This window comes from Gopherus evgoodei, chromosome 3 (assembly GCF_007399415.2).
Source record: "Gopherus evgoodei ecotype Sinaloan lineage chromosome 3, rGopEvg1_v1.p, whole genome shotgun sequence".
NCBI classification, from domain to species: domain Eukaryota; kingdom Metazoa; phylum Chordata; order Testudines; family Testudinidae; genus Gopherus; species Gopherus evgoodei.
The window spans coordinates 14,163,841-14,188,032 of NC_044324.1; the positions used below are offsets into that span (position 1 = coordinate 14,163,841).

Genomic DNA, 24,192 nt, shown 5'->3' on the forward strand with positions numbered 1-24,192 from the left:
TTTGTTTGTTTGTTAGGTTTTCAAAAAAAATAAAAAACATTCTCAGGGGGGTTGTCAAATCTAGCTACATTTCAAAACAAAACCATTGTTTTGAAATTAAAAATCAAAATATTTAGTGTCTAAATGGCTAGAATTATTTTTTGTCTTTTAAAATATGTATTTTCTTCTTTTTCTTTCCACCAAATTTGACCTAAATTTGCAAACAGTTTTGGTCCCCTGGAAAATGGAGGTTTCACTGAATTTACCATTTCTCAAAAGAAAAAATGTTCACCCAGCTCTACTTAAAGGCCGCCTGCAATGGAAACAAAATGTCTGGATTTTTAACGCCTCTATGATGCGCACAGAAAGCCTGCTGGGAGGTTGAGGTGCAGCTCAGAGGAAGATGGTTTTGCTGTTTAACTCCCTTTTTTGTGACAATAGTAGGAAATACGGGTCAGGCCCTCAGCTCTGCAAACCAGTGTAGCTCCACTGACATCGATTTGTACCAGCTGAGGATCTGCTTCAACGTGTACACTGTGAATGAAACCACACAGCCTCCCAAGGCTGGTTCACTCGTTTCTCACCCAGAAAGGACAGCGGACGCTCCAGGAATTCAAATTCTTCCTCACCGCTCAAGGAACAGAACAAGAGTTTGCTGCTACCCAGACCCTAGCAGAGCCAGAAACGCTATCTGCAGCTCTGCACCCACTTCCAGGAAGGGAAAAGCAAACTCCCACCTCTCAGCCTCCTCTGCGTGCTGTAGGTTGAAGAGCAGCGAAGGCACGATTTTGTCCATATGCTGCGGGTCCCAGATGTTCGCCTGGAGTTCATCATTAACCGTCTTCCTCACCACCCCCTGCAGGCCTTTTATGCCGGACATCCGGATCCTTAAGGGAAGGATTAAAAAAAAAAAACACAAACACCACATGAATGAAACAGGGCTACCCATTCATTAGAACGTCCGAACGTGGTGACTGAACGGCTGGGGATTACCCACCCCTTGGGTGTGACAATGGGCACATTACGGGAGAGATGGTCGTCCTAAGGTGAAAGCAGGAGACTGGCCATTCAGGACGCCTGGGTTATCTTCCTCACTCTGCAAGAGGAATGTGATCTAGTGGTTAAGATGGGGAGTCAGGACTCTGGGCTTCCTTTCTCAGTTCTGGGAGCTCGGCCTGTTGGTTAGAACTCGAGCTGTTTGGAGGGAGGTCATTCCCTTTTGTGGAGAATTTCGAGTTTTCAAAATCTGGGTTGAGAGCAAAAAAATCTCTGCAAAAGGGGACAGAGCCCCAGCTCCAGGGCAGTCTGCCTGGTGGGCTGCCCCAGAGCTGCAGCCCCTGGAAGTCCAGACAGCCAAGGAGCTTCTAGGCTCTCTGCTCCCGTCAGCCCAGATGACGGGCTACTGAAGAACCAGGGGGGTGGGCTGGCAGGAAACCCAGCAGGGTTCCCACAGAACTTCGTCAAATCGAACCGTCTCCAACAAATATTTCCAAGTTTGACAAACTGGCAAATTCTAGTGAAAAGAATGTTTTGCTGGCACTTTTCCAAACCGCTCTACTTAGAACAGTGTATGCCTGGCCTGATCCATGCTCTGGCTCCTCCTTCCAGCTGTGTCACAGAGTGATCCATGGCAAGTCAATTTACTTCCCCGTGCCTCGGTTTCCCCATCTCTAAACTAGAGATAACGCTACTTCTGTCTTTCCCAGGGGCTGCTGTCAGGACTAACTTGAAGTCTGTAAAGTGCTCCGAGAGCCTTAGGTGAAAGGCGCCAGAGAGGGACAGAGCACCAGTAGTGCTTAGCAAGCCAGGGCCAAGGGGTGAACTCGTGCCATTATTTCTCACTTCACCGAGTGGTCAATCTGCTTAGAAGCAAAGACGGGCCCAGGCTGCAGCGCTTAGAATTGGATCAAGACCTAAATTTCCCCAGCATGTGGGAGGGGGTTGGATCTGGGGATTTGGTTCAGCCCAATGCAAAGATAAAGGGCAGCCATGAAGTTCAGACCCAGATCTGATCTTCCTCGGAGCCTGAGGGTGTTTGGAGCCAGGATTTTGGTTCATGCCCATCTTGACTTAGAAGCAAGTAAGCAAGTGGTGTTATTTCTCTGTGTCCCCCAGCAGACCTCACCAGGCAATGGGGCAGCGAATGGAAATCAGCTTTGCTCCATTGACTTTAATGGTGGCATGCCGATTTCTACCCGCTGAAGATCTGGTCCAACATAATACACCTCTACCCCGATAGAACACAGTCCTCGGGAGCCCAAAGTCCCTACCACGTTATGGGGGAAAACGAGTTATACTGGGGTAGCGGGGGCCGGGCTCCGGCGGCAATTTGCATACGAACCCATGTTAGATTGGATCACGTTATATCAGGCTAGAGGTGTATGATCATTCACATCTCCCTCTAATGGCTGGCTCCCGCAAGAAGAGATTTCTGCTTTGTATCAGCTAAGAGAGGTACTCCTTTAGCGTAAGCGCTGTCCTTTCCGTTCTGAAGGTCCTAGATTCAATTCTAGCGGACTACAAAAATGTTCTCTGTACTAAGAAATCCCCTCGCTCTGCACAGAGCCCAAACTACTCAGCGGTGATGACAAGGCAAGTCCGTCCCTTTACTCAGACCAGCAATCTCTATACTCAGTGGTCTCCTAGAGCTAGAAAAATAAAAATAACCCAACACACTTTGTGAAACCAATTCATGAAACTTGAGATCTGACCAGCGCACTTATCTGACCCCGAGGCAACTCCCAAAGGAGGGCTGTGAAATAGAACAAAAACGCAAAAAACGCAGCGCACTTCTCCCCGGATTGCAGGAGCCGCAGAATAGCTCTCTTGCGATCCATGGTGTAATTGAACCAAAATCATTTGCGCTCTACAGGTCAGGGGGAAATAATGAGTTTTCTGCACCATTGTCTTACTAGGGGAAAATAAAATGCCCTCTCATCACAGTAAGGGGAAAATAAGCTGCAGAGAACAAATTGGCCCAAAGAGACTCTGCTCAGTCTCCAAACTATACTCCAGATTGGATCGGGCTCCCATGAGAGTTGGGCACCTGTTCTACCTTTGACAATCCCCCGCCAGATCCGAATGGGTGCTCCGCTGGGATGCTTATTGTTTAAATTGGGCCACAAGAGGTGCCTTCAGGACAAACCGGCCAACAAGATCCCTGCCTTGGATCTTTACGAAGGTCCCGATCCTGCATTCTATAGAGGGCGATCGCTAAATATGCGCGGTGTCCGCTAGATGGGATCACAAGGACCTCTGAGCCAGACCCCCGCTGGTGGAAATCAGCTTCACTTCACTGACGTAAATGCAGCTACGTCAATTTACACCAGCTGAGGATCTGGTGTAAATGCTTCTCATTCCTCTCGGCTCCTACGGCCAGAAGCGCCGGCCTTTTTGGTGCCCTAGGTGGCGGAAGGTCCCACCCCCAAAATGGCGCCCCTGACAGAGGCAGCTGAAGGTCCCACCCCTGAAATACTGACAATGACCACGGCGGCCGGATGCTCGGCCACCGCAGTTGCTGCCACCCAACTGCAACTGCCTGGGGCGCCTAATGGGTTGAGCCGGCCCTGCCTATGGCTTGCCTCTTTCCCCAAACACAGCAGCCCTAACCTAAAGCAAAGACACTAGCCTCCCCCCAGGCCCCAAGGGAATCTGAAGAAAGCCAGCAGACCAGGCTGGAGAAGCTGTGTCTGACATGCCATCAATGCTTGTGCAGGCAGTGCCTGGGCATCCTTACTCTCACATTGAAAATATAAGGCCCAAGGTGGTTAAAGGGACATAACCCAGAAAAACGTACCCTCATTAAGGGATGGGTCATCCCACACGGCATCTCTTCCCTGGAAAATGACTGCATTGTTTAAAGACATGGCTTGAATTCCCAGCAATCCTGGGGGGGAGAAAAACCCTGCAGTGTTCCATTACTTTTAGAGAGAGAGAGCACACATTATAACTTCAGGGGAGTTGTCCCAGATATGAACTTGGCCCTGTAACCTCACTTATCAATAAACACTAAAGATCAGACCCTCTGCTGGAATAAATCCGTGAGATCCATTGATTTACAGCAGCTGAGGACCTGGTGCTGGATCACAGACTGAGCCCCCACGCAGCTTGTTGACTTTCATCAGGTGAAACAGATGTGCGAGGGCTGAGACTAGAAGTATTTTGCTCAGTGTTAAAAAAGTGGATAATAAGCAGCTGTGCTCCAGGAGAAACAAAACGTCCACTTGCATTAGAGATGCAGGAGGTGTCAAGGGAACTAGTGTGTGAAGTACATGGACAGAAATGTTCGAAATACAGAGGACGGTTCCTAGTATCCCAGAGCAGGGCAGGGCAGATGGGTGGAGGGGTTGGCTGAAACCAAGTCAGGGGGAAAAGAGGCTCCATGCAATTGGAAATTGTGAGCCTGTGCGTAAGGGTTACGGGGCAGTTGCTATTTTCTCCACATTTTCTAGGCATTCATTTCTCAATGAACTGTTTGGAAATGGAGTTAACGCCCCCCCCCCCATTATAAACTTTAATATTCCCCTGGTAAGTCACCGGCAAGCCCATCCGGCGACCATACTGCAGCTGTGTGTAGACCAGCAAGTCATGGAGCCCAAGGAACGTAGGCCCTAATCCTGGGCTCAGACAAACTCCCCACTGGGTCACTAGAAGTAAAGAGGGGCAACAGTCTGTGAAGACTTTTGATCAGTAAAAACGGAGTGGGAACCTCAGGACTTAGCCCACTGCAAACAGAGATGGGTACAGACTCTAGATCCAAATGCACCTGGATGTCGGGCATCTGCAATCCCAGTGGCAACTGTCATAAACAGTTAGCTAAGGGTTAATGTCTCTTACACCTGGAAAGAAGAAACCCAAAGAACAAAGGACTCAGACACAAGAAACCTCAAACACCGGACCAGAGGACCAATCAGGAAACAAGACTTTTCAAATCTGGGTGGAGGGAAGTTTGTGTCTGAGTCCTTTGTTCTTTGGGTTTCTTCTTTCCAGGTGTAAGAGACATTAACCCTTAGCTAACTGTTTATGACAGCAACTGAAACCCGCTTGGCCCCAGTCCCCACTCAGCAGCTCACCCGCAGAGTGCCCCTCTCCCCCAGCATCGACCACCACCACCACCACCACCTCTCGATTTAGTTGGGGGCATTTATAGTATAAGTTGTGGATAGATTGTAGGCCGTGAAATTTTTTTTTTATTATTATTGCCCATGACCTGTCCATGACTTTTACTAAAAATACCCATGACTAAACAGTAGCCTTAGTGATGGCTCCTCTCTCTTGCCAATGAGCTGAATCCAAACACTCTCAGCACTGGGGCTGTTACAGTCTGACTCTCACTCCAATTATCACTCGTCACTTGGACCCAGCTCTACTAGAAAAGCATGTGAATCGCTCCTGGCGCCACCAGTCCTTATCGAGCTTGGACACCAGACGAAAAGCATGATATGGGTGCCGAGTAGCACATTATTCTTCCTTGTGATAGTTCAGCTATTAAAAGTTGATTCTTTGTGTGTGAAAATACAATTTTCAGAGCCTTAGAACTCAGCCAAATCTCATCCAAATTTTCACTACAACACTTCGAGGCATCTCTTCTCAGTCAAGGCTAGTTCCTTGTCAAATTTCAGCTTCCTAGTCCCAGCTAGACAGCTGTCAAAACACAAAGCTGCCAATGTTACTTTTCCCCTCTGGGAAAATATTTTCCCCATCGCTCTCCCTGTTCTCGGAAATGGCTGGCGCAGTCTTATTACCACTTTCCAAAAAAAAAAAAAAAGTCTCCTTCAAGCAGCAGGCCCCGCGAAGCGAAACCTGAACTTTACAAGTGACTGCAACCTTAGCTTTCTCTAGCCAGGTTCTCACACTGGTACCCACCGCTGCACTATTTGAGCACTAGACTATCTGAAAGGCCAGGTGGTCCAACGGAGGGAGCGCTGGACCATAGGATCTACTCCCAGCTCTGCCAATGACCCACTCTGGGTCATGTCCCCTCTATGTGTCTGCTCCCACCATTAGACTGTTTAGATTGTTAGCTCTACAATCTAGGGCAGGGATTGTCTCTTACCATATGACTGCACAGCGCCCATGACAATGTAGGTCCAGATCCTGGCTGGAGCAGCACCTACGGCTACCATAAAGCCACTAATAGTGTGTCCAGCTGCACTGAACTAGTCCAGGACAGCAAAACTTCATGCCCTCAGCTCTGGGTTTGTGCATAGTCTGAGTATTGTCTGTTCTAAGGTTCCAGACTCCAAGATCACAGACCAAATGATCACCTCTTCCTGACACCGCTCTGAAGCACTGGGTTATTACTCTGTGCTGTCCCTGGCCTCTCCCTGCTTGTTATTCCTCAGCCTTTGGAAGGCTTTCTAGAACGCCTAACCTCGCTCCGAGATGAGGGGAAGCATCAAACTCAACAGACTGCAGCCTAACCACGGGCAAAATACAGTTACGAGAACAGCAGGGCGTTACTGAAACAGCACCCAGTCAGGCTGACACTAAGAGAACCCCAGCGCCAGAGGGCCTGGAGCCCCTTGGCACGTAGCAACTGGGATCAGCTGGCTGGTCAGCTCACTGTGCTTCACCCACTGCTCCAAAACATGGCACATGATATATCTTTGGAAAGCTAACTCACTGCTCGTTCATGGTCCTTGCGGGATGTAGGTACAATTACCCTACGAAGAATTATACAGACATGCTGGAAAGCGATTAAAACATGTTTAATGCGGGCACGCTAGGGGAAGTTGATAAACGGGTTTTTCCAGATGAAGGAAAGAGGCAGACACCTGAAGCCAGATGTGGCCAAGGACAGGGGTCTATTCTTTTGTACTGGACTTTGCAGGAAGATCATTTGCACTGCGAAAATCACAAGCGGGGTAGAAGCCAGGATGGCGTCTCCACCACACAGCATGGCATCTACACCCAGCATGGAAAGGAATTTTATGTGGGGAGTCACTTCAGAAGAATACATTTCAAAGGTTTAGTGGTCTATAAAGAGAGGGGAAGAAAACCCGTAAGTGGCCCTTCACCTAAGGAGATAAAGAGCTTGTCTACTTTTAAAATGCTACAGAGTAGACACTACTCTAGGGGTTCTCCTGTCAGTGTAGGTCATCCATCTCCCGGAGAGGTAGCAGCTAGGTCACCAGAAGACTTCTTCCATCCACCTAGCGCTGTCTACACCCGGGCTTAAGTCAGCGTTACTACGTTGCTCAGGGGTGTGGATTCTTCACACCCCTGAGCGATGTGGCTGGGTCGACGTAACTTTTTAGTGTAGACCAGGCCAAAGAAACCAAGCGCTTTGAACTCTGTGTTGGGATCCTGGCTAAGGACTAGCCAGTCATGCTGGAAGAATGACTGCGGCGAGACAACTTCTCTGAACAAAAGAAAGACTCTCTTTGCTGAATTTCAGGCTTAGCAGTGTATTTTCACTTTTGTTTGTTTGTAACCATTTCTATCCTTATGGGATCACTTCCGCCGAGGTTCTCTTTTCACAAACGTGGATAACGTTTGCTATAAACCAGCTCAGTGCCGTGACTGAAGGAAAGGCTGTGTTAACCTCAGTTAAGCTAACAGGCTGCTGTATATTGTCTCGCTAAAGGAGCAGTGACTTTGGTAATGGTTGTGTGAGCGTTACAGTCAGAGGGGCTGGGAGTTGCAGAAAGATGTTGTGGGAGGAGAACTCAGGGCTGGAAGGGTTATTGAGTTCCCCTGCAAACGGGTGTTGATTGAACCTCTTCCTGGCCTGGGTGACCCCCAGAGCATCACAGTCAGTTACGGAATGCTTTGCAGGGGACGGAGAGGAGGTCATTTTAAATGCTAGTTGTTTTTAAATGCACTGCAGACGAATTCACCATAAACAACATTAATCTGTCTGTGTTAGTCATAATTAATCCTCCCGAGGAGCATCTTCCCAGCACAGGAAAGCGAGTCACTCATTAACACTCATTTTCCGTATTTCAATATTATAACTCAAGCATTCGGTCGCATTAGTGGATTTTAATGCTGCTCTAAGGAGACAGCTCAACAGCACTGAAGACCGAAGTCCTATGCTGAACCACACAGTAAGTGCACATTTCCTATCCATGTGCCTCAACCCTGATCTGAGTCACTGGGTCACTACCAATTTGACAGCCTCTCTCTAGTGAGTTCTGGGGCTCTCTGGGAGGTTGTCCTAGAGAGTGAATTTGTATCCTCTATGCCCAACAGCCATTGGCAAAAGACCTGGCTTACTCTATTAGGTGGCTGGGAGTAGATCCAGGTGGGAAACGGTTTTCCTCTCCTGTGAATATTTTCAAGAGTTCAGAAACTTTCCCTTTCCAAATCAGAACAAAACAGAAAAAAACCAGGCAGAGCCCCATCACCTGGGATGAAGGAGAGCTGGATTCAAGTCCTGTGCTCTGATCACTGAGTTACTCCAGGGCATCTGCCTCTTTCAGTTCTGCACCCAAGAGACCTCTCTCGATTAAAGTTCTGGCAAACCCGGTATGTTTCTTCAAACAGTTTTGCTTCCAACACATCGGCATTTTCCAATTAAAAAAAATCATTTTGTTGAAAAATTCCCAACCAGCGCTAGTTGTGGGATGGCATGGAGAGCCACTGGATTCCATTCCACAAGTGGCTGCAGCTTCCAGAGGTTCTTCACAGGCTTCATTGCACAGTGATCCCAAGATGAAAAGCATCATGTAACAGCTTGTCTACACGGGCACACTCAGGCAAATTAACTTCTAAAACAGATTAGTTAAACTGCATGAAACCTGTGTGGACATTCTCGTTCACAATAGAGTGGCCTTAATTCAATTAGATTTAATTCACTTCCAGATGAATTAAGATGAACCAAATTAAAATTGTAAGTCTTGATAAGAGCATCCACACAGGTTAATGAGGTTTAACTCATCCCCGTTACATTTTAACCTACAGTTAATTCGGTTTAACTTTCCTGACCACCCCCAGATAGACAAGCCCTAAAAGTTTCATTCACTTGTTCAGTCATTCGTTTGCTAGACAGGAGTGGGGGCTGAAGTGTTTTCTTCCATACTCACTTTGTTCTGATCTCCAGCTCATCGTGACTGGAGTGGCACATCTCACTGAAGCGCGACACAAAGAAGTCGTAGCTCCTGTGGTAGGAGGGAGTGTCCTCTTCAATGTTCGCAAACTTCACAAACTGGAAAAGGGAAAATGAAGGAGAGAAAGAGTCAGCGCAAAGGAAGGAAAGCAAAGGAGGGAGGGAGAAAAATGATTAGTAAGCCTCACCAAGCTCACCATCAGAAGCAAGCTCCTCTCAGACAAGGACACACCAACTCAAAGCAGCACCAGACCCTACCAGAACAACAGATGCCAAACCGGCAGGCATATCTCCACCGCTACAATGATCAACAGCCCCCACACCACACCCATCAAGATCCAGGGGTCCTAGTCACGCCTATTGCAACATGTGAGGTACCTCTTCCAGTGCAATAAACGCCCCAACAACAATTTCGTGGGTGAAGCCAGATAACCACTACATTCTCGAACAAACTCGCACAGGCAAATGATAAAAGACAGACACCGTATCACCTGTGCGGGAACACGTTTCACAAAGCCATCGCTCTATAGCTGACCTCTCAGTCCTCATCCTCAAAGGAAACCTGCACAACACCTCAAAAGACCAGCCTGGGAGCTGAAATTCATAACTTTGCTAGACGCTAAAAATTACAGTCTTAATAAAGACACTGGTTTATGGCTTATTAAAACAAACTGCCACTCGCTAACCCCCCTTTTTAGACCTATGACTGCAGAGGGTTAACAGGTCACTTCACCTTCACCCATGAAAGCTCATGCTTCAATATGTTTGTTAGTCTATCAGGTGCCACAGGACTCTTTGCCACTTCAGCTTGAATGTTTATGCTAATTTTATGCTAAACTATCTGTCCCACCAGCTGGGAGACTCTGAGCACCTTTTCCAGACCTGAGGAAGAAAATATTTATATATATATATATATATATATATATATATATATATATATATATATATATATATATATATATATATAATAATATATAAAACCTCACCTCACCTCTCTAATATCTTAGACCCACATGGCCACAACACCACTGCAAATAATACACATCTCTCTTTATTACTCTTACAGCTTTTATGGGCTCCAGTGATACAAAGAGGGCTTAAAGCTGCATTAAAGGCATCAGCTGAGGATACCGCTAATGTAAAAGAATCCTGACCTGGATTGCAAATCCTATGCCAGCCCCGACCATGGAGGGATAGGCAGGGGATTGGGTGGGGGGTGTCACAGATGGCAGTGACGTGCTCTGGTGATCCAGGCTGGGGGAACGGCACCTTGAGGACCCTTTTCCGCTGACAAGTTAGAGCACCCCTGAGGCTGCTCTAATTTGCATTATTGGCTGGTTCAGCCTCAGTATCTCCAGGATCTGAAAGGATGGAATCTGAAAGGAAGGATCTAATGCCCCTGGAAAGGCACTGAGCTGTGCTCTAGCTGACCTGGGAATCTAGGCCTGAAAAGTGAAGGTTTAAAATAGCATTATGAGATTCTGAAAATCCAACTGGATTCTTCCCACTTTTAACATCTCCACCAGGAAACAGTGGAGATTCTCCCGGCAGAACTTAGCTGACAAGCCTGCTGCTGATGATAGAATCCAACTCAGAGCCGCACTGCTTCCGCAGGGCTAACTGGAGTGACAACTTCTTGTGTCAGTCAAGTCAGCAGATCTACAGCTCAGGTCTTTGAGAGAGAGTCACATTTTCAAGCTTTTCTCTGCAGCCATAAGGGCTAGAGACTTAGCCGACAGCCTCTGCAGTTTCTTTCCAGGACCTGAAGCTGCAGCTTTCAGAAAAACATCAAATACCACAAGACTCAGTATAAAACTGCAAGCATTGGCATCTAACCTGAACACCCAGGGAGTAGCTGCATTGAAGAGGAGGTCATTGCTTTTCTGAGTGTAACCTCAGACAAACACCTTAGAAAGTTACCAATGCTGTGACACTTTGAACACATGTTGGATTTATTTTATCCCCAGGGAAAGGCAGAGTCCTTGATTATTTTTTTTCGCTAACAATGCCACATGCTTTATTTTTCCAAAACGCAGACACAACCAATTCCCTGGTAAGATTTTGGCTACTGTAGCCTGACAGACAATTGTGCTAATACTACACAGCACCTATAAAACTGGGCAGATAATGATTCGACAGCACATGCAATTTTCCTTCATCACAAGGGCTGCGTCAGTAGCAGCTGCATTTGGATGGCATTGTGAGGCACAGCCAAGCTATCTCCAGAACTGTCCTAATTCCTAGTGCAACACAGCAATCATCCAGAGAGGAACGACTGCTCGTGGAAGAAGGATCCAAGAAATGCTTCGTTCCAGGAGTTGTAGTCCAGCCTGCAGTCAGCACATAGGCTCTATGCTCCAAGCCACCATCTGTCTGTTAGCAAAGCAATGAAGACTACAGAGACCCACTCCCTCTGCCAGAAAGAGACATTTATGCACCACTTCTATTTCAGACTCCCTTACTTTCATTACGGTTTTATCATGGCTGGTGTGGAGAAAGTGAATAGGGAAATGTGTTTACCCCTTCACATAATACAAGAACCAAGGGTCACCCAAAGAAATTAATAGGTAGCAAGTTTAACACAAACATAAGGAAGTATTTCTTCACACAACGCACAGCTGTGGAACTCCTTGAGAGGATGTTGTGAAGGCCAAGACCATAACAGGGTTCAAAAAAAGGGCTAGATAAGTTCATTGAGGATAGGCCCGTCAATGACTATTAGCCAAAATGGTCAGGGATGCAACCCCATGCTCTGGGTGTCCTTAAACCGCCAAATGCCAGAAGCTGAGACTGGACCACAGAGGATGGATCACTTGAAATTGCCCTGTTCTCTTCATTCCTTCTGAAGCACCTGGCATTGGCCACTGTCGGAAGACAGGATACTGGGCTAGCTGGACCATTGGTCGGACCCAGTATGGCCGTTCTTATGTCTTCACCTGCAAAATGGGGAGAATACGACTTACCTCTAAAGCGTGCTAGGTGTATCTAGCTTCTAATACGGTGCCCATCACCATTGCAACTCAAAGTTATAGCGAGCATGTCCAGTCCTTCTCTCTCCCCCTACAAGCCAGATGGGGCTAGACTTGATTCTCTCTCTTTTTTCTGCTTGCCTATCCTGCGAGGCTGCTGGGAGAACAACATCCAAATTGTCCATCTGTACCGTTTATGCCACTCAATAAGAACAGCCATATTGGGTCAGACCAAGGTCCATCTAGCCTAGTATCCTGTCTTCCAACAATGGCCAATGCCAGGTGCTTCAAAGGGAATGAACGGAACAGGGAATCATCAAGTGATCCATTCCCCATTGCCCATTCCCAGCTTCTCACGAACAGAGGCTAGAGACACCATCTCTGCCCATCCTGGCTAATAGCCATTGATGGCCTTATCCTCCATGAACTGATCTAGTTCTTTTTTGAACCCTGTTATGTCTTGGCCTTCACAACATCCTCTGGCAAGGAGTTCCACAGGTTAACTGTGCGTTTTGTGGAAAAAATATAATGGGATTCAAAAAAAAGAGTTAGATAAGTTCATTTTGTTTGTTTTAAACCTGCTGCCTATTAATTTCATTTGGTGACTTCTAGTTCTTGTGTTATGAGAAGGAGTAAATAACACTTCCTTCTCCACATCAGTCATGATTTTATAGACCTCTATTACATCTCCCTTTTCCCAAGCTGAAAAGTCTCAGTCTTATTAATCCCTCTTCCTATGGAAGCTGTTCCATACCCCTCATCATTTTTGTTGCCCTTTTCTGTACCTTTTCCAATTCCAATATATCTTTTTTGAGATGAGGCGACCACATCTGCACATATCATGGATTTATATAGAGGCAATATGATATTTTCGGTCTGATTATCTATCCCTTTCCTAATGATTCCCAACATTGTTCGCTTTTTTGACTGCCGCTGCACATTGAGTGGCTGTTTTCAGAGAACTATCCGCAATGACTCCAAGATCTCTTTCTTGAGTGCTAACAACTAATTTAGACCCCATCATTTTATGTGTCTAGTTGGGATTATGTTTTCCAATGTGCATTACTTTGCATTTACCAACACTGAATGTCATCTGCCATTTTGTTACCCAGTTTTGAGAGATCCTTTTGTAGCTCTTTGCAGTCTGCCTGGGACTTAACTATCTTGAGTCGTTTATCATCTGCACATTTTACCTTCGGTGTTCAAATCATTGCACAGGCAGAAGGGTCTGATTCACCTCTGGGCGCACGATTTTTGCTCTCTTAATAAAATGTCAGATCCAAAGGGGGAAATGAAAGACTGGCTTTGTGCAATCCAACAAGCCAGCTCAGCCGCATTGGGAACTGTTCCCAGAAAAAAAAAAGAGATCCACTTTCAACCTATAAATGCATCCATTATTTACCAGGAAAAGCAGCAGTGTTATATAATGAACCTTATACCACTGGCTGCACAAGAAGGGAGTCGCCTGCTTAGCTTACTGTACATCCGGGTGCCGACATGGCACAAGACTTTGATCCCTGGGTGAGAGAACTGGGAGGGAGTATCCTGCCCATCCCCCCACCGAGGAAGGAGCTAGTTATCCCAGCAGAAGACATTGACTTTAATTAGTTTCCAGTGACTGTCACCCTAGAATCCTAAAGCTCCCTTCAATGTCGGCTGGCACCGGCAGTGCTGGCTGCAGCATCTCCTGGCTGAAGCAGCCTCTCCTTTTCGGGGAGAAGGTTTGTTTAAAGTAGGATGACATTTAGTGCTCCCAAAAGATGCCCGATTGACAAACTCCAGAGTACAACATACAGGCAGCATGATGCCCGTCTCCTGTCAATCTGCCTCCTTCCTGGCCTGCAGGGACCTCCTCTGGGGGCTGAGAAAGGAGAACATTCCCCAGGGCTCACTTGATCTGTGGCCCCTCTGCTCTGCCTGCCAGCCAGGGCTGCAAAGTGAGGCCAACTGCAGTCTGAGCTGTCTGAAAGCAGGGACAGTCTCCCTCTGTCTGTTTAGCCAGCACCTAGCACAACAGGACCCAGATCAGACGGGGGAGGGGCTTCTGGATGCCACCTTAATACACATAATCCATTGGGATGGCAACATCTGTCCATAAGGAACTAGACTCAGACCAACCGCGCATTTCACTCCAGTAGACAGCCATCAGAGCAGAGTCACTTTGTGCTCCGCCTGCCCTGAGACGGACTGGAGCTAGTGACCTGTAGATGAAAGGCTCCACCAGCCATTAACAGTCCCTGATTAACTGGATCGGAGACCCAGGCTCAAACCAACCATTGTGAGCGCAGAGGAACCTGTGGTTTTTAATGATGCTCTTTCTCTGCTGTACATAGGCTGAAGCATATCTGAAAACACCCAGCAGCGTCTCTGGGCTCAGAGTGGGGCTGGCGCCAGCCACGCATACTTCAAAGTCCTCCAAAGCAGGAGAAGCCAGAGACAGGTACCCAAAGATCAAAGCATCAGTTTTGACAGACACTGGAAAATTTTTAGGACTTAAACTCTTAAAAATTCCAGAAATTAACTTCAATGAGGTTTTTTAAATAAACATCTGCAGGTAGAGCGGGTGGGATTACGATCCTTCCCTATCTCACAGGATGGCCGTATTGAGAAACCGCTGCAGGATTCCACCCCCATCACCCCAAACTCACGTTACTCCCCCCAACAGCTATTGGAAGTCTCATGCACGCATCTGAATGCCACTGTAAGCTCCTGGAGGCTCAAGCCTTTATGTATAGCTCTGAGCACCATTGCAGATTTCAGTATAGAAACCCAACAAAATTAACAACAGGACCTCCCCACGTCTCTGCTGAACCCTAGGACCTCCGAGTCCTGAGAAGACCTGCTTACGCAGAGGTACGCTAGCATCCTAGTGCAAAGCAGAGCCGTCCACGTGGGGATAAACACCAAGCAGCTGGACTTCAACCAGCGAGCTGCTTCAGGTGCATAGGAGGCAAGTTGCTTCAGGTGCATAGGAGGCAAGTTGGAAGTCAGGATCTAGAAGGGCTGGAACACGCAGATCCTGGGAATTGTGGGATAGCGCTGGTGGACTATCAGAACACAAGCACCACAACCGTGCTATAGCGCTATGCCCTCACTGCAAAGTGGGCAGGCTGGGACAAGGGTTGGTACCTATACCCCTGGCCAGCAAGCCCATGTGCTAAGGAGAATGCAGGCACGTGTCAGAGGACTGGGGGTGGGGGGGCTTTTACATGTGTCTGAGCTGGATTTCTACACTACAGAAACTCCCCAAGGGTACAGAATCTGCATGGGTGAATGGATGTCTTCAGGGATACAGTAATAACAGGATTTGCACATATCTCTGCTAGACACCTTGAGATGGGCACATTCGAGACAGATGTGGAACGACCCCCCCCCCCGGGGGGCGTGTGAGAATGATCAGTATTGGGGATTAGCAACGCGTGATTCAGCGAAGGGGAGACATTTCGAAGGCGAGATTTCACAGGCGTGACTCAGCCTGGCTGTCTATAAACAGCATCCTCCCGCCTCCACCATTAGCTCCATGACAGGAGGGACTGTTTGTGACAATACCCTTTAATTAAGCATGCACCTGAAACAGTTTCTCCTTAGCAGATAGGGGAGGAAGCATCTCATTACCGTTATCCATTTCCCAGCACAAACACACCACAGGTTCTCCGCAGAAATTGTCCTGAGCATTCCTCTGAATTATGGAGTGCAAAACACCACATGGCAGGCAGAAGGTCCCCTCAAGTCAGACCAGAACATAGTTGGGATAAATTATTAAGAGTCCATTGCCAGCAACGCAATTGACTGCTGGGGCGGGGAAGAGGGGGACACACCACAGGGAAATACCACAAACCAGGCAGTAGCCAAATCCTCAGCACCCATCATTATTCCTAAGGCATTCCAGTACCTAAGCACAACTCTCATCATGTGAGCATCAGTCCTCTGCTCTAACCACTAGACAATTCTCCCTCAAGGCTGTCCTGCTTCGTAATCTGAAATGCTATTGCATACGGTCTGCACTGCTGGAGCAACAACAGGCAAGGAATGAATGGGCAGGGACAGCTTTCATGATCCTCTCCCCAGGCCCTCGTTCCTTGGGTCGGAGGCACACTGGCCCGGGGCTGTGTCAGAGGAGAGGTTTCTAGCTGATCTACATGCTGATTCTAATCTGTGTAGACACAAAAGACGACTTCAGGTCCAATTTCTGCTCTCAGCTGCGCCAACAACTTCTCTGAAGTCCATGGAGAGTGTCACAGGGTGGATCTGGCCCTTTAAGAGGGAACTGATCCAACCCACCTGTACCTCATTAGCAGCCTCTCCGATGGAGGGCCGGTGTTCCCCACGATGAGCCAGAGGGGAAGAGGAAGCTGCTGCAGGAGACCCTAACTGGGAGAAAGGGAAGCCAGAGGCAGAGGGCTAGACACCAGCTGGGGGCGACAGCTTCACGAAGAGCAGGCTGGGACCCAAGAAGAGGCATGGCAGGAGGCATTACAGCTGACTGTGAAGTGTGATGCTATGCTGGACTTTATTTGGACCTGGATAAGTTGATCCAATGAAAGATATTACCTCCCCCACCTCATCTCTTGAATTATTTCTGTTATTCACCCATCCCCAGGCAGGGCTGGCGTTAGCCACGAGAGACTGTGTGGCGTTTACAAGTGCCCTGAAGAGGGGGAAACTAAGGCTGGCCTGCTGCAGAGCAACCCCAGGCCAGGAAGGGATGCACAGGAGGCAGGGGGCCTGCTGGCACTGGGACTGAGATTAACATTAACGGAGGGATTCAGATTAACAGTAAAGTGCCTGAGAGCAGCATCCAAGCCTGCAGCCGGCATAACCAAGAGCAGCCTCTGACCCTTCGCTTGGCAGGCATGACAATCCATCCCCGCTCAGCAGCAGTGAATTACCCTTGAGCCCAATGTTTTTCCACTGTGCCTGGATGAATATTCCTCATGTTCACTGGACTCTATGGCTCCCCTTTACTCTCCCAATTGATCACCGATCACAGGCACCCTCGAAATCCACCATTATATCAACTGAAGGGAACGGGGCTGCGAAGGCCATGCTCCAGTAGCGATTCTACGCTTCCCAGGTACAATCAGCCTCCCGCCTACGGGGGCTGGCCAGCTCATTTAAAAGGCTGATGATGGCCGCTTTCTCCCCTAGGGCAGCTCAGCTGCTGAGAAACCCGCTCCTTTCCACCAAGTGACTCATGCAGGGCTGCCCCTCCATCCTAGGCTGCTCTGTCCCCATTGCGTCTGGCAGGGGAGCCGGACTGAGACAGGCCCTGTGTTTTCTTTGGGGTCTGAGCCTCCCGTTCGCCCACAGCTCCCCATTGGCTTGAGTGAGTGCGGAGAAGGCTTTGATCAGCACAGCGCGAGCACTGGGATGAAATGTCTGGAGCCCAGCAGCTGACGACTGTCACCTCCAATCCTTCGGCAAGCTTAACATTTACTCCCCCACATGGATGCAAGCCAGCCTGAAAAAGCAGCTCCCATTAAAATCACTACACTCCAGGCAGCCCAGGAGAGGAGGTGGCTGCTGCCACAAACTGAAATACAGGTCTGTCACCTCTCACTTCCCTTCTGCCTCCATGGCTCTCCCATGGCCTGCGCAACACCCGTGCAGGTGGTGAGCAGAGACTCCAGCCAGCTGCTGTACAATGAACACACTTGGTAGGCCCCTCATCTCTGCCTCCAAGCCCCAAGCCTCATCCACCTTCTGGGGGGGAGGAAATGTCACTTTACTGCGTGTCCGTACAGCCCCTAGCACAATGGGGCCCTGGGTCCTGGGATACAGGCTCTGGTTTATCAGAGTTCCTAACGGTTAGGGGCGTTTGGACAGATGTCCAATTTTGACCTAGGGAGGCAGTGTTGCTGAGTGCTTTGAGCACCGGACAGGGAACCAGAAACTTCCAAGTTCTAATCCCAGCTCCGCCACAGACTCCTTCTGCAGCCTAAGGTGAAACACTTAACCTCTGTGTTTAGGTTTTCCTGCCAGCAGAATGATGCCACAAAGGTAGGGAGGCAGGGATGAGAAGTAACTACTGTTCATAGAGTGCTCTATATTACAGTATATCAGAATGAACTGGGGTGCGGGGGGGGGAGAGACCACTGCCTTCTACTGGATGGACCCAGAACAGCTCAGTTGTGTGTCATAGGCCATAGACAGCTAGTGGAGATTCTCCTTTCCCTGAACAGATATGCGCTTTATGACTGGGAGAATATGATTCTATCCTATGATTCCAATCAAGCGGCTATTGAGGACTGTGGGTTAACGGCAGAGTCATTACAGTAGATGGTGCCGCAATGCCTCTCCAGCCTGCCGACAGCAGCGTTCTGCTAACTTAGCCCGACCGATCGATGATCTTGCTTCTCGGATGTCTGTGGATTAATAGTTCTGCTGATGGATGCGCCATGGCAGTTTCCCATCACTTTCAATTTGGAGCAATGAACATCGTTGAAGAACAGAGTGTGAAAGCATTTGACTCTGTCTCTGGTTTTTATGCGGTGATGTTTATAACCCATGCTGCTCTTGGGAACGTTCTGTTCCGCGGCGAGAAAGAGGCAGAACACAACTCAGGGCTGTCCGGCCTGCCAGCTGGGATGCAGCCACTGGCCGTAACCCAGGAGCAGAGTTCCCCATCCAGCCAGAGGGTGGCCTATTACATGGGCAAGTCTCAAGCCAGGAGCTTTGAGATGCATCCACCAGAGTTCAAACAGGAGAGCGGTAAACAGAGTCACTCACCTGCATGCCTGAGCCAGAGAAAGCCAAGGGTCTCCAATGCCTAAAGGGTTATAACTAGCAACGCTGAAGCCATCAAGCCAGAGGTCCTCAGAAGCCTAATTGTCACACAAACCTAGTGCGCCAGAGAAATGAAGCAACTGATAAGTGGTTCCAATCGTCCCACCAAATGCAGATGTGAAGAGTCATCCTACAAACAGTTACACAGCTGGAGGCAGCACCGGGTAGTAGTGAGAACAGGGGATGGGAATCAGGACTTCTGCCATGTGTATTTTGGAGGAAGTCATTTCACCACTCTGTGCCTTGGTTTTCCCATCTGTAGAATGGGGGTAATGTTACATTACTGAGCTGGTGAAAATGATTTATTGCAAATGCAGTCACTGGGTAAATTCAGCCCTTTCTCTGCTCACAAACTGGCACACAAACCCAGCATGATTGTAAGAAGTTTACTGCTGTTCCAAATTGTTCATGGTGAGCGTTCAATATTCGTCCAAGGATTTCAAGCGCTTTGCAGGGCTAAGCAACGAGATGATCCCTGCTCTACAGAGGGGAAAACTGAGGCACAAACAGGCTGTGACTGCCAAGGCTGCACAGCTAGTCAGAAGGAAAGAAAGGAAAAGACCCCAGGACCTCTCAGCACTGGGCGATACTCGTTAAGGATGGGGAGAAGTAGTATTGCCCATGATGTGCCTGCTAGTTACTAGAACAGATTGAGCCAATGAAGGGAGTCTTGATCCTGGCAGCTGGGCTTGCTATGCCAGCATCCGTCCTGCTCGTTCCTGCAGCTGTGACCCTGCCGGCAACCTGTAACTACAAGATGAAGGAAGGGAGCTCCCGGAGCAGTGAGCCTTAGCAGCTGGGCTAGGCTTGCTTCAGCTCATGTTGCTCTCTGCATATCTATGAAGTGAATGAAAAGCTGCTGTTAAGAATCTGCTTTGTACAACTCCCTTCCATGGTTCAGCCTTTGTCCAGAGAGATGGAACTCTAACAATTTCCCTGCAGGGCTCAGGTGCCAGAGCTCATTACACGGGGCACAAAATCCCAGCCTGGGATTTGTCTAGGACTGTCACAGCTTAATATAAAGGGAAAGATCAGCCTCTGGCCACACAGACCAGCAATCAGCAGAGCCCTTCAGCTAGGATTTCACAGGCAAAGGGCTCTTCTGAGCTTGGAGAGGAGGGTCTAAAGAAAGAGGACCACGGTCAAGCCACACCCTGCAGCACTGTCCCCTGCAACTTCTTCCCGATTCAAGGCGGGTATTATTATCTCCTTTGTACAGAAGGGGAAAGTGAGGCACAGAGAATTGACTCAGCCAGGGTCCTGCAGGGAGTCTGTAGCAGAGCTGGGAAGAGAAGCCAGGTCTCCGATGTCCTAGCCCAGCATCTTATCCACTTGACCATTCTAGATGTAGTGAAATGAGACCAGCAGCATGTGAATCAGCCAAGGAGACTAACTGGTCTCACTTCACTATATCCAGCATGTTTTTTAGCTAAATCTGACTTTCTGAGCCACACATGGTCATGGATTTCTGGGTGCCCAACTTTAGACACCTTGAGCCTGATTTCTAGAGGTGCTGGATACCCATCAACGAGCTTACCAACTCTTGTGACTGCATTATGAATCTTGTTAGATTGGGGGGAGTTTTCCCCTAAAAGCCCCACTCCTGGAGTCTCATTATTTCATGAAACTCTCACGAACTCACCCTTTTTTAAAAAAAAAAAGTTTCTCGCTCATAGGGTTTCAGAAAAAGAAGCTTGAAGAGGTGCCCCGAATGTGACCTAAAAGTTCAAACAGGAAAGGAGACATAGTTTTTTTCTTTCAGTCTCATGGTTTCTAGGGACCTGATTGCTGATTTTTAAATGCTGAGGTTGGCAATATTGCAGCAACTTCCTGAGTGAAGGCAATGGCAGCTGCAGGTGCCCCCCCCATCTCTGATTATCAGGCCCGAGCTGGCTTAGGAGAAGCTCCTAAGAATTGAGCATCCCAAAAGAGTGGCCACTTTTGCAAACTTTGCACTAAGTCACCATGTCCCTTTAAGACCCCTTCACCTTTCTGACACTGCACGATCCCAGCCACTGAAGTCAACACCAATAGGCACCATCTTTCTCGCTCCACGTCTCCCCCTCTGCCAGTACACCCACCCCGCTCACACAGACGCCACTTGCAAGGCAAAAATGCAACAGAACTGATACAGGCTCCAAGTTTTCCCTGGGGCTGCTGTCAGGTCGACAGCAGGGGACACACCCAACCCTCACCCCATTTAAGGTCCATTTGAGCAGGGCCACGAGCTTTGGGCACTGGCCCCTCGGTGTCCTCCAGATCCAGGACAAGGCTTAATGCTGAATACAGCCCCTTCCCTCCCTTTTTGTCCCGTCTTCATTCATTCCATCCCCTAAATTCAACCCTACTTCTCTCAATCACCCTCCCGCTTTCACTGGCTCTCTCCCCATGTCTCCACTCCCCTCTCTGCTACCGATTCCGTTCCTTCCCCATCTCATCTTCTCCTGACACCCTATTCCTCCTGCCCTTCCCCTATTACCCCATTGGGTCTCTCTTACCCTTATTCCATCAGTCTCTCCCACCTCTGCACTGGATCCCTTCCAGCTCTCTGCCTTCCTGTCTGTCTCACTCTACACCCCTCGGTCTCTTTCTCTGCCCCTCACCTCTGACTACACACACACACATACACACACACACACACACACTCTCTCTCTCTCACTGATCTCCGGGACACAGAACAAGCTATTCCCCGCTGCCAGGTTTATGTGAGGTAAGCTGCAGGGACTTTCACTGCTTTCCCAGTCCTGAGCTCCCTGTACAGCTCTGATGATGCCCCTCAATCCTGATCCACAGCCCCTCTGCTATTCTCGTCGTGAGCTCTGCCCCCACCCCAGCTCTACTCATGCCCCTTCATCCTGGCCTGCAGCCCCCTTTACACCAGTATTCCAGGCCTGAGTCTCTCCCGACAGGAGATTTTCCGACAAACACGGTGGTTCAGAGATGTGGCTAGAGAAGGATGAGATTACGATCCACTTGTGATCTGGGCAAGGCTTGAACCTGGCCCTCTCCGGGGAAACACCCTCTTGCGCCCCTGCGTATTGGAACGGGCGGAATCGAACCAGGATCTCACTACACTGCAAAGGAATTTCTATGGGGTGGGGGGAAGACAACCACTGTGCACGAGAAGATATGACAAAAGGCTCGGCCTTACCCAGGCTGCTACTTACAGAATTTGTACCCAGGATCTGCAGGTTGGGCTTCTCTGACTCCAGCAGCTTCGCCACCATCTTCAGGAAGCTCTCCACAAACAGGTTGATGCTTTGGCAGTGACAGGCCATTAGCAGCTGGTCCAAGGCTTCCATGGCAATTGCACACGTACCTGAGGGAAACGGCATATTGCAAAAGTAACTCACCTTGTAGGAAAGGAGGCCTAGTGATTAGAGCAGGGGAGGACTGGGCCTCAGGGAACCCTGGGGTCGAACTGCAGCTCTGCTGCTGACTCACCGTGCCAATCCTGAGCTTAGCTTCACCCCTCAATGCCTCAGTTTCCACATCTGTAAAGCAGGGTTAAAATTGACCTACTGCACAATACATCGCCAGGGAATCAGATCCTCGGTTGAATTCATTAATGCTTGCGTACGAAGATCTTTGGATGCTACAGTAGCACAGGGCCCAGTCCTCAGCTGCCAATGGAACCCTGCTGATTTACACCAGCTGAGGATCTGGCCCAGGCAGTACTACAGTATTACGGGGAATCTGTATCCAACCACCCCATTTGCTTCTGAAAGGGTTAATCTACTCCCAGCGCCTGTTACTCTGCCAAACGCTGCTGGGGAAATAATTGCAATGGTGCAAACTGTGGGTTAAGATGACTCGTGGTGGAAATAAGCAGCAGGAAGAAATGCTCGGTAAAGCAAAACCATGATTATCTTTACAGGTTAATTTCTCTAGAATAACAACAGCCCCACAAGGCCCAGGGGACTCCAGGATGGCAAGCAACAGACTCTGAACAGCGTTTTCCAAAGCTACCCACCCAGTTCTGGATTTGGTCTTCCTGCTTAGCGTCTCCTTACAGCTGAGGAGATGGGGACACAGATTCTTTGGTCTTTTGCAATATCCTGAGCCCCGCGACAGGAGGCAGGGGAGGGAGCATAACCCAATAGCGAGATGGAGCATTTTGGGAGACGTCCCACCGCCCACAGGGATGGCTCAGAGCCCTGCTCCAGCTGAACGTCTGCGAGCACTGGCAGCTGGACTAGGATCTCTTCGCTGGAGGAGGAAAGACCATTTGCCACCTCCCAGCTAAGAGCAGCAGGAAACAATCGCCTGGTACTAGTCATGCTACTAATGACTCGCCCCACGTCTTCTCCATCTTCAATTGTACAATCTTCAGGATAGGGAATGTAGCCGACAAAGGTCTAACATGATCCAAAGGCTGGAAGTTGCAGCTAGACATATTCTGACTGGAAATAAGGCGTAGATTTTATAACAGGGAGGGTAATTACCCATTAGAACAGCTTACCAAGGGTCGCAGAGATTCACTATCACTTGGCGATTCTTAAATCAAGACTGGATTTTTTTTTTTTAAATTTAAAGTATGCTCTAGTTCGAAAGGAATTATTGTGGGGATGATCTCTGGCCTGTCTTATAGAGAAGAGGTCAGACTCCAGGATCACAAGGGGCTCTCTTGGCCTTGAATCTATGAACCTAGTCAGTGCATTTTGTGTGCAGTGAATAAATCTGCTCGGAATCTGATTTAGTTGAGCTACCTGGGTGCAACCCCCTTGTGTTTCACTTTAAGGGAGTTTTCTAGCTCTTTAGCTTATTCCAGTTAGAAAGCTTACTCCACTTGTAATGAGGCAAGCGGACTTCACTACCGTGCTGTACAAGTCATCTGTAATGCTGCCCTCACAATCCACGTGCAGCCAGAAAACTCTCCAGGCAGCCCTGATTTTCCAGAAAACAGCTGGGTAAAAGTATCCCTTGCACTGCCGGCCACGCCCCTCCCCCAGCTCTGACGGCTCATGTGGCGTTCACCCTCTCTCATCAGGCATCTTGCACCACCAGCATGCCCTCCAAGGTCAGGCCCCCGCCACTCACTGACGTCAATGAGCATGGCAGGTGCGTCTCAGCTCCAGGGGTTGAGCCCAGGAAGAACACCTGAGGGAGAAGTAGAACGATGCCTCACCAGACTGTTTGCAGCGAGTTGTCACAGCAGATCTTTTAAGGTCACTTAGTAAATTGCTTTTCTAATGCTCCTATATTGAACAGGAGAGAAGAGACTGAAGGAGACACTGTGAACATCAGGGTATGAATCTTTATTGGACTCACACCACCAGGCAGGCTGCCTGATTATGTTCCAATTTCAGAATTTGTTCTCTGTCACATTTGGTTTCCAAGACAAATTGAAGCTGGTTGTTTCGATGCGACTCTGGAGGTGTCTGTGCGTGCAGGCTGCAGAGGGCT

At 48.7% G+C, this 24,192-nt stretch overlaps 1 protein-coding gene across 7 annotated transcripts in view; it reads right to left on the minus strand.

The window, feature by feature from the left end:
- EFR3B (EFR3 homolog B) overlaps nucleotides 1-24,192 on the minus strand; it is a 152,249-nt gene that overhangs the window by 35,383 nt on the left and 92,674 nt on the right. For 5 of the 7 annotated variants that reach the window (XM_030555132.1, XM_030555128.1, XM_030555129.1 and 2 more), the window contains exons 4-6: nucleotides 21,954-22,105; nucleotides 9,009-9,130; nucleotides 717-866 (exon numbers count right to left, since the gene is read on the minus strand). In XM_030555132.1, coding sequence (XP_030410992.1) covers nucleotides 717-866; nucleotides 9,009-9,130; nucleotides 21,954-22,105 — 424 coding nt within the window. Of the gene's footprint in view, nucleotides 1-716; nucleotides 867-9,008; nucleotides 9,131-21,953; nucleotides 22,106-23,826; nucleotides 23,885-24,192 lie in introns of those variants that run through there. The other 2 variants (XM_030555133.1, XM_030555134.1) reach the window with 2 other exon arrangements.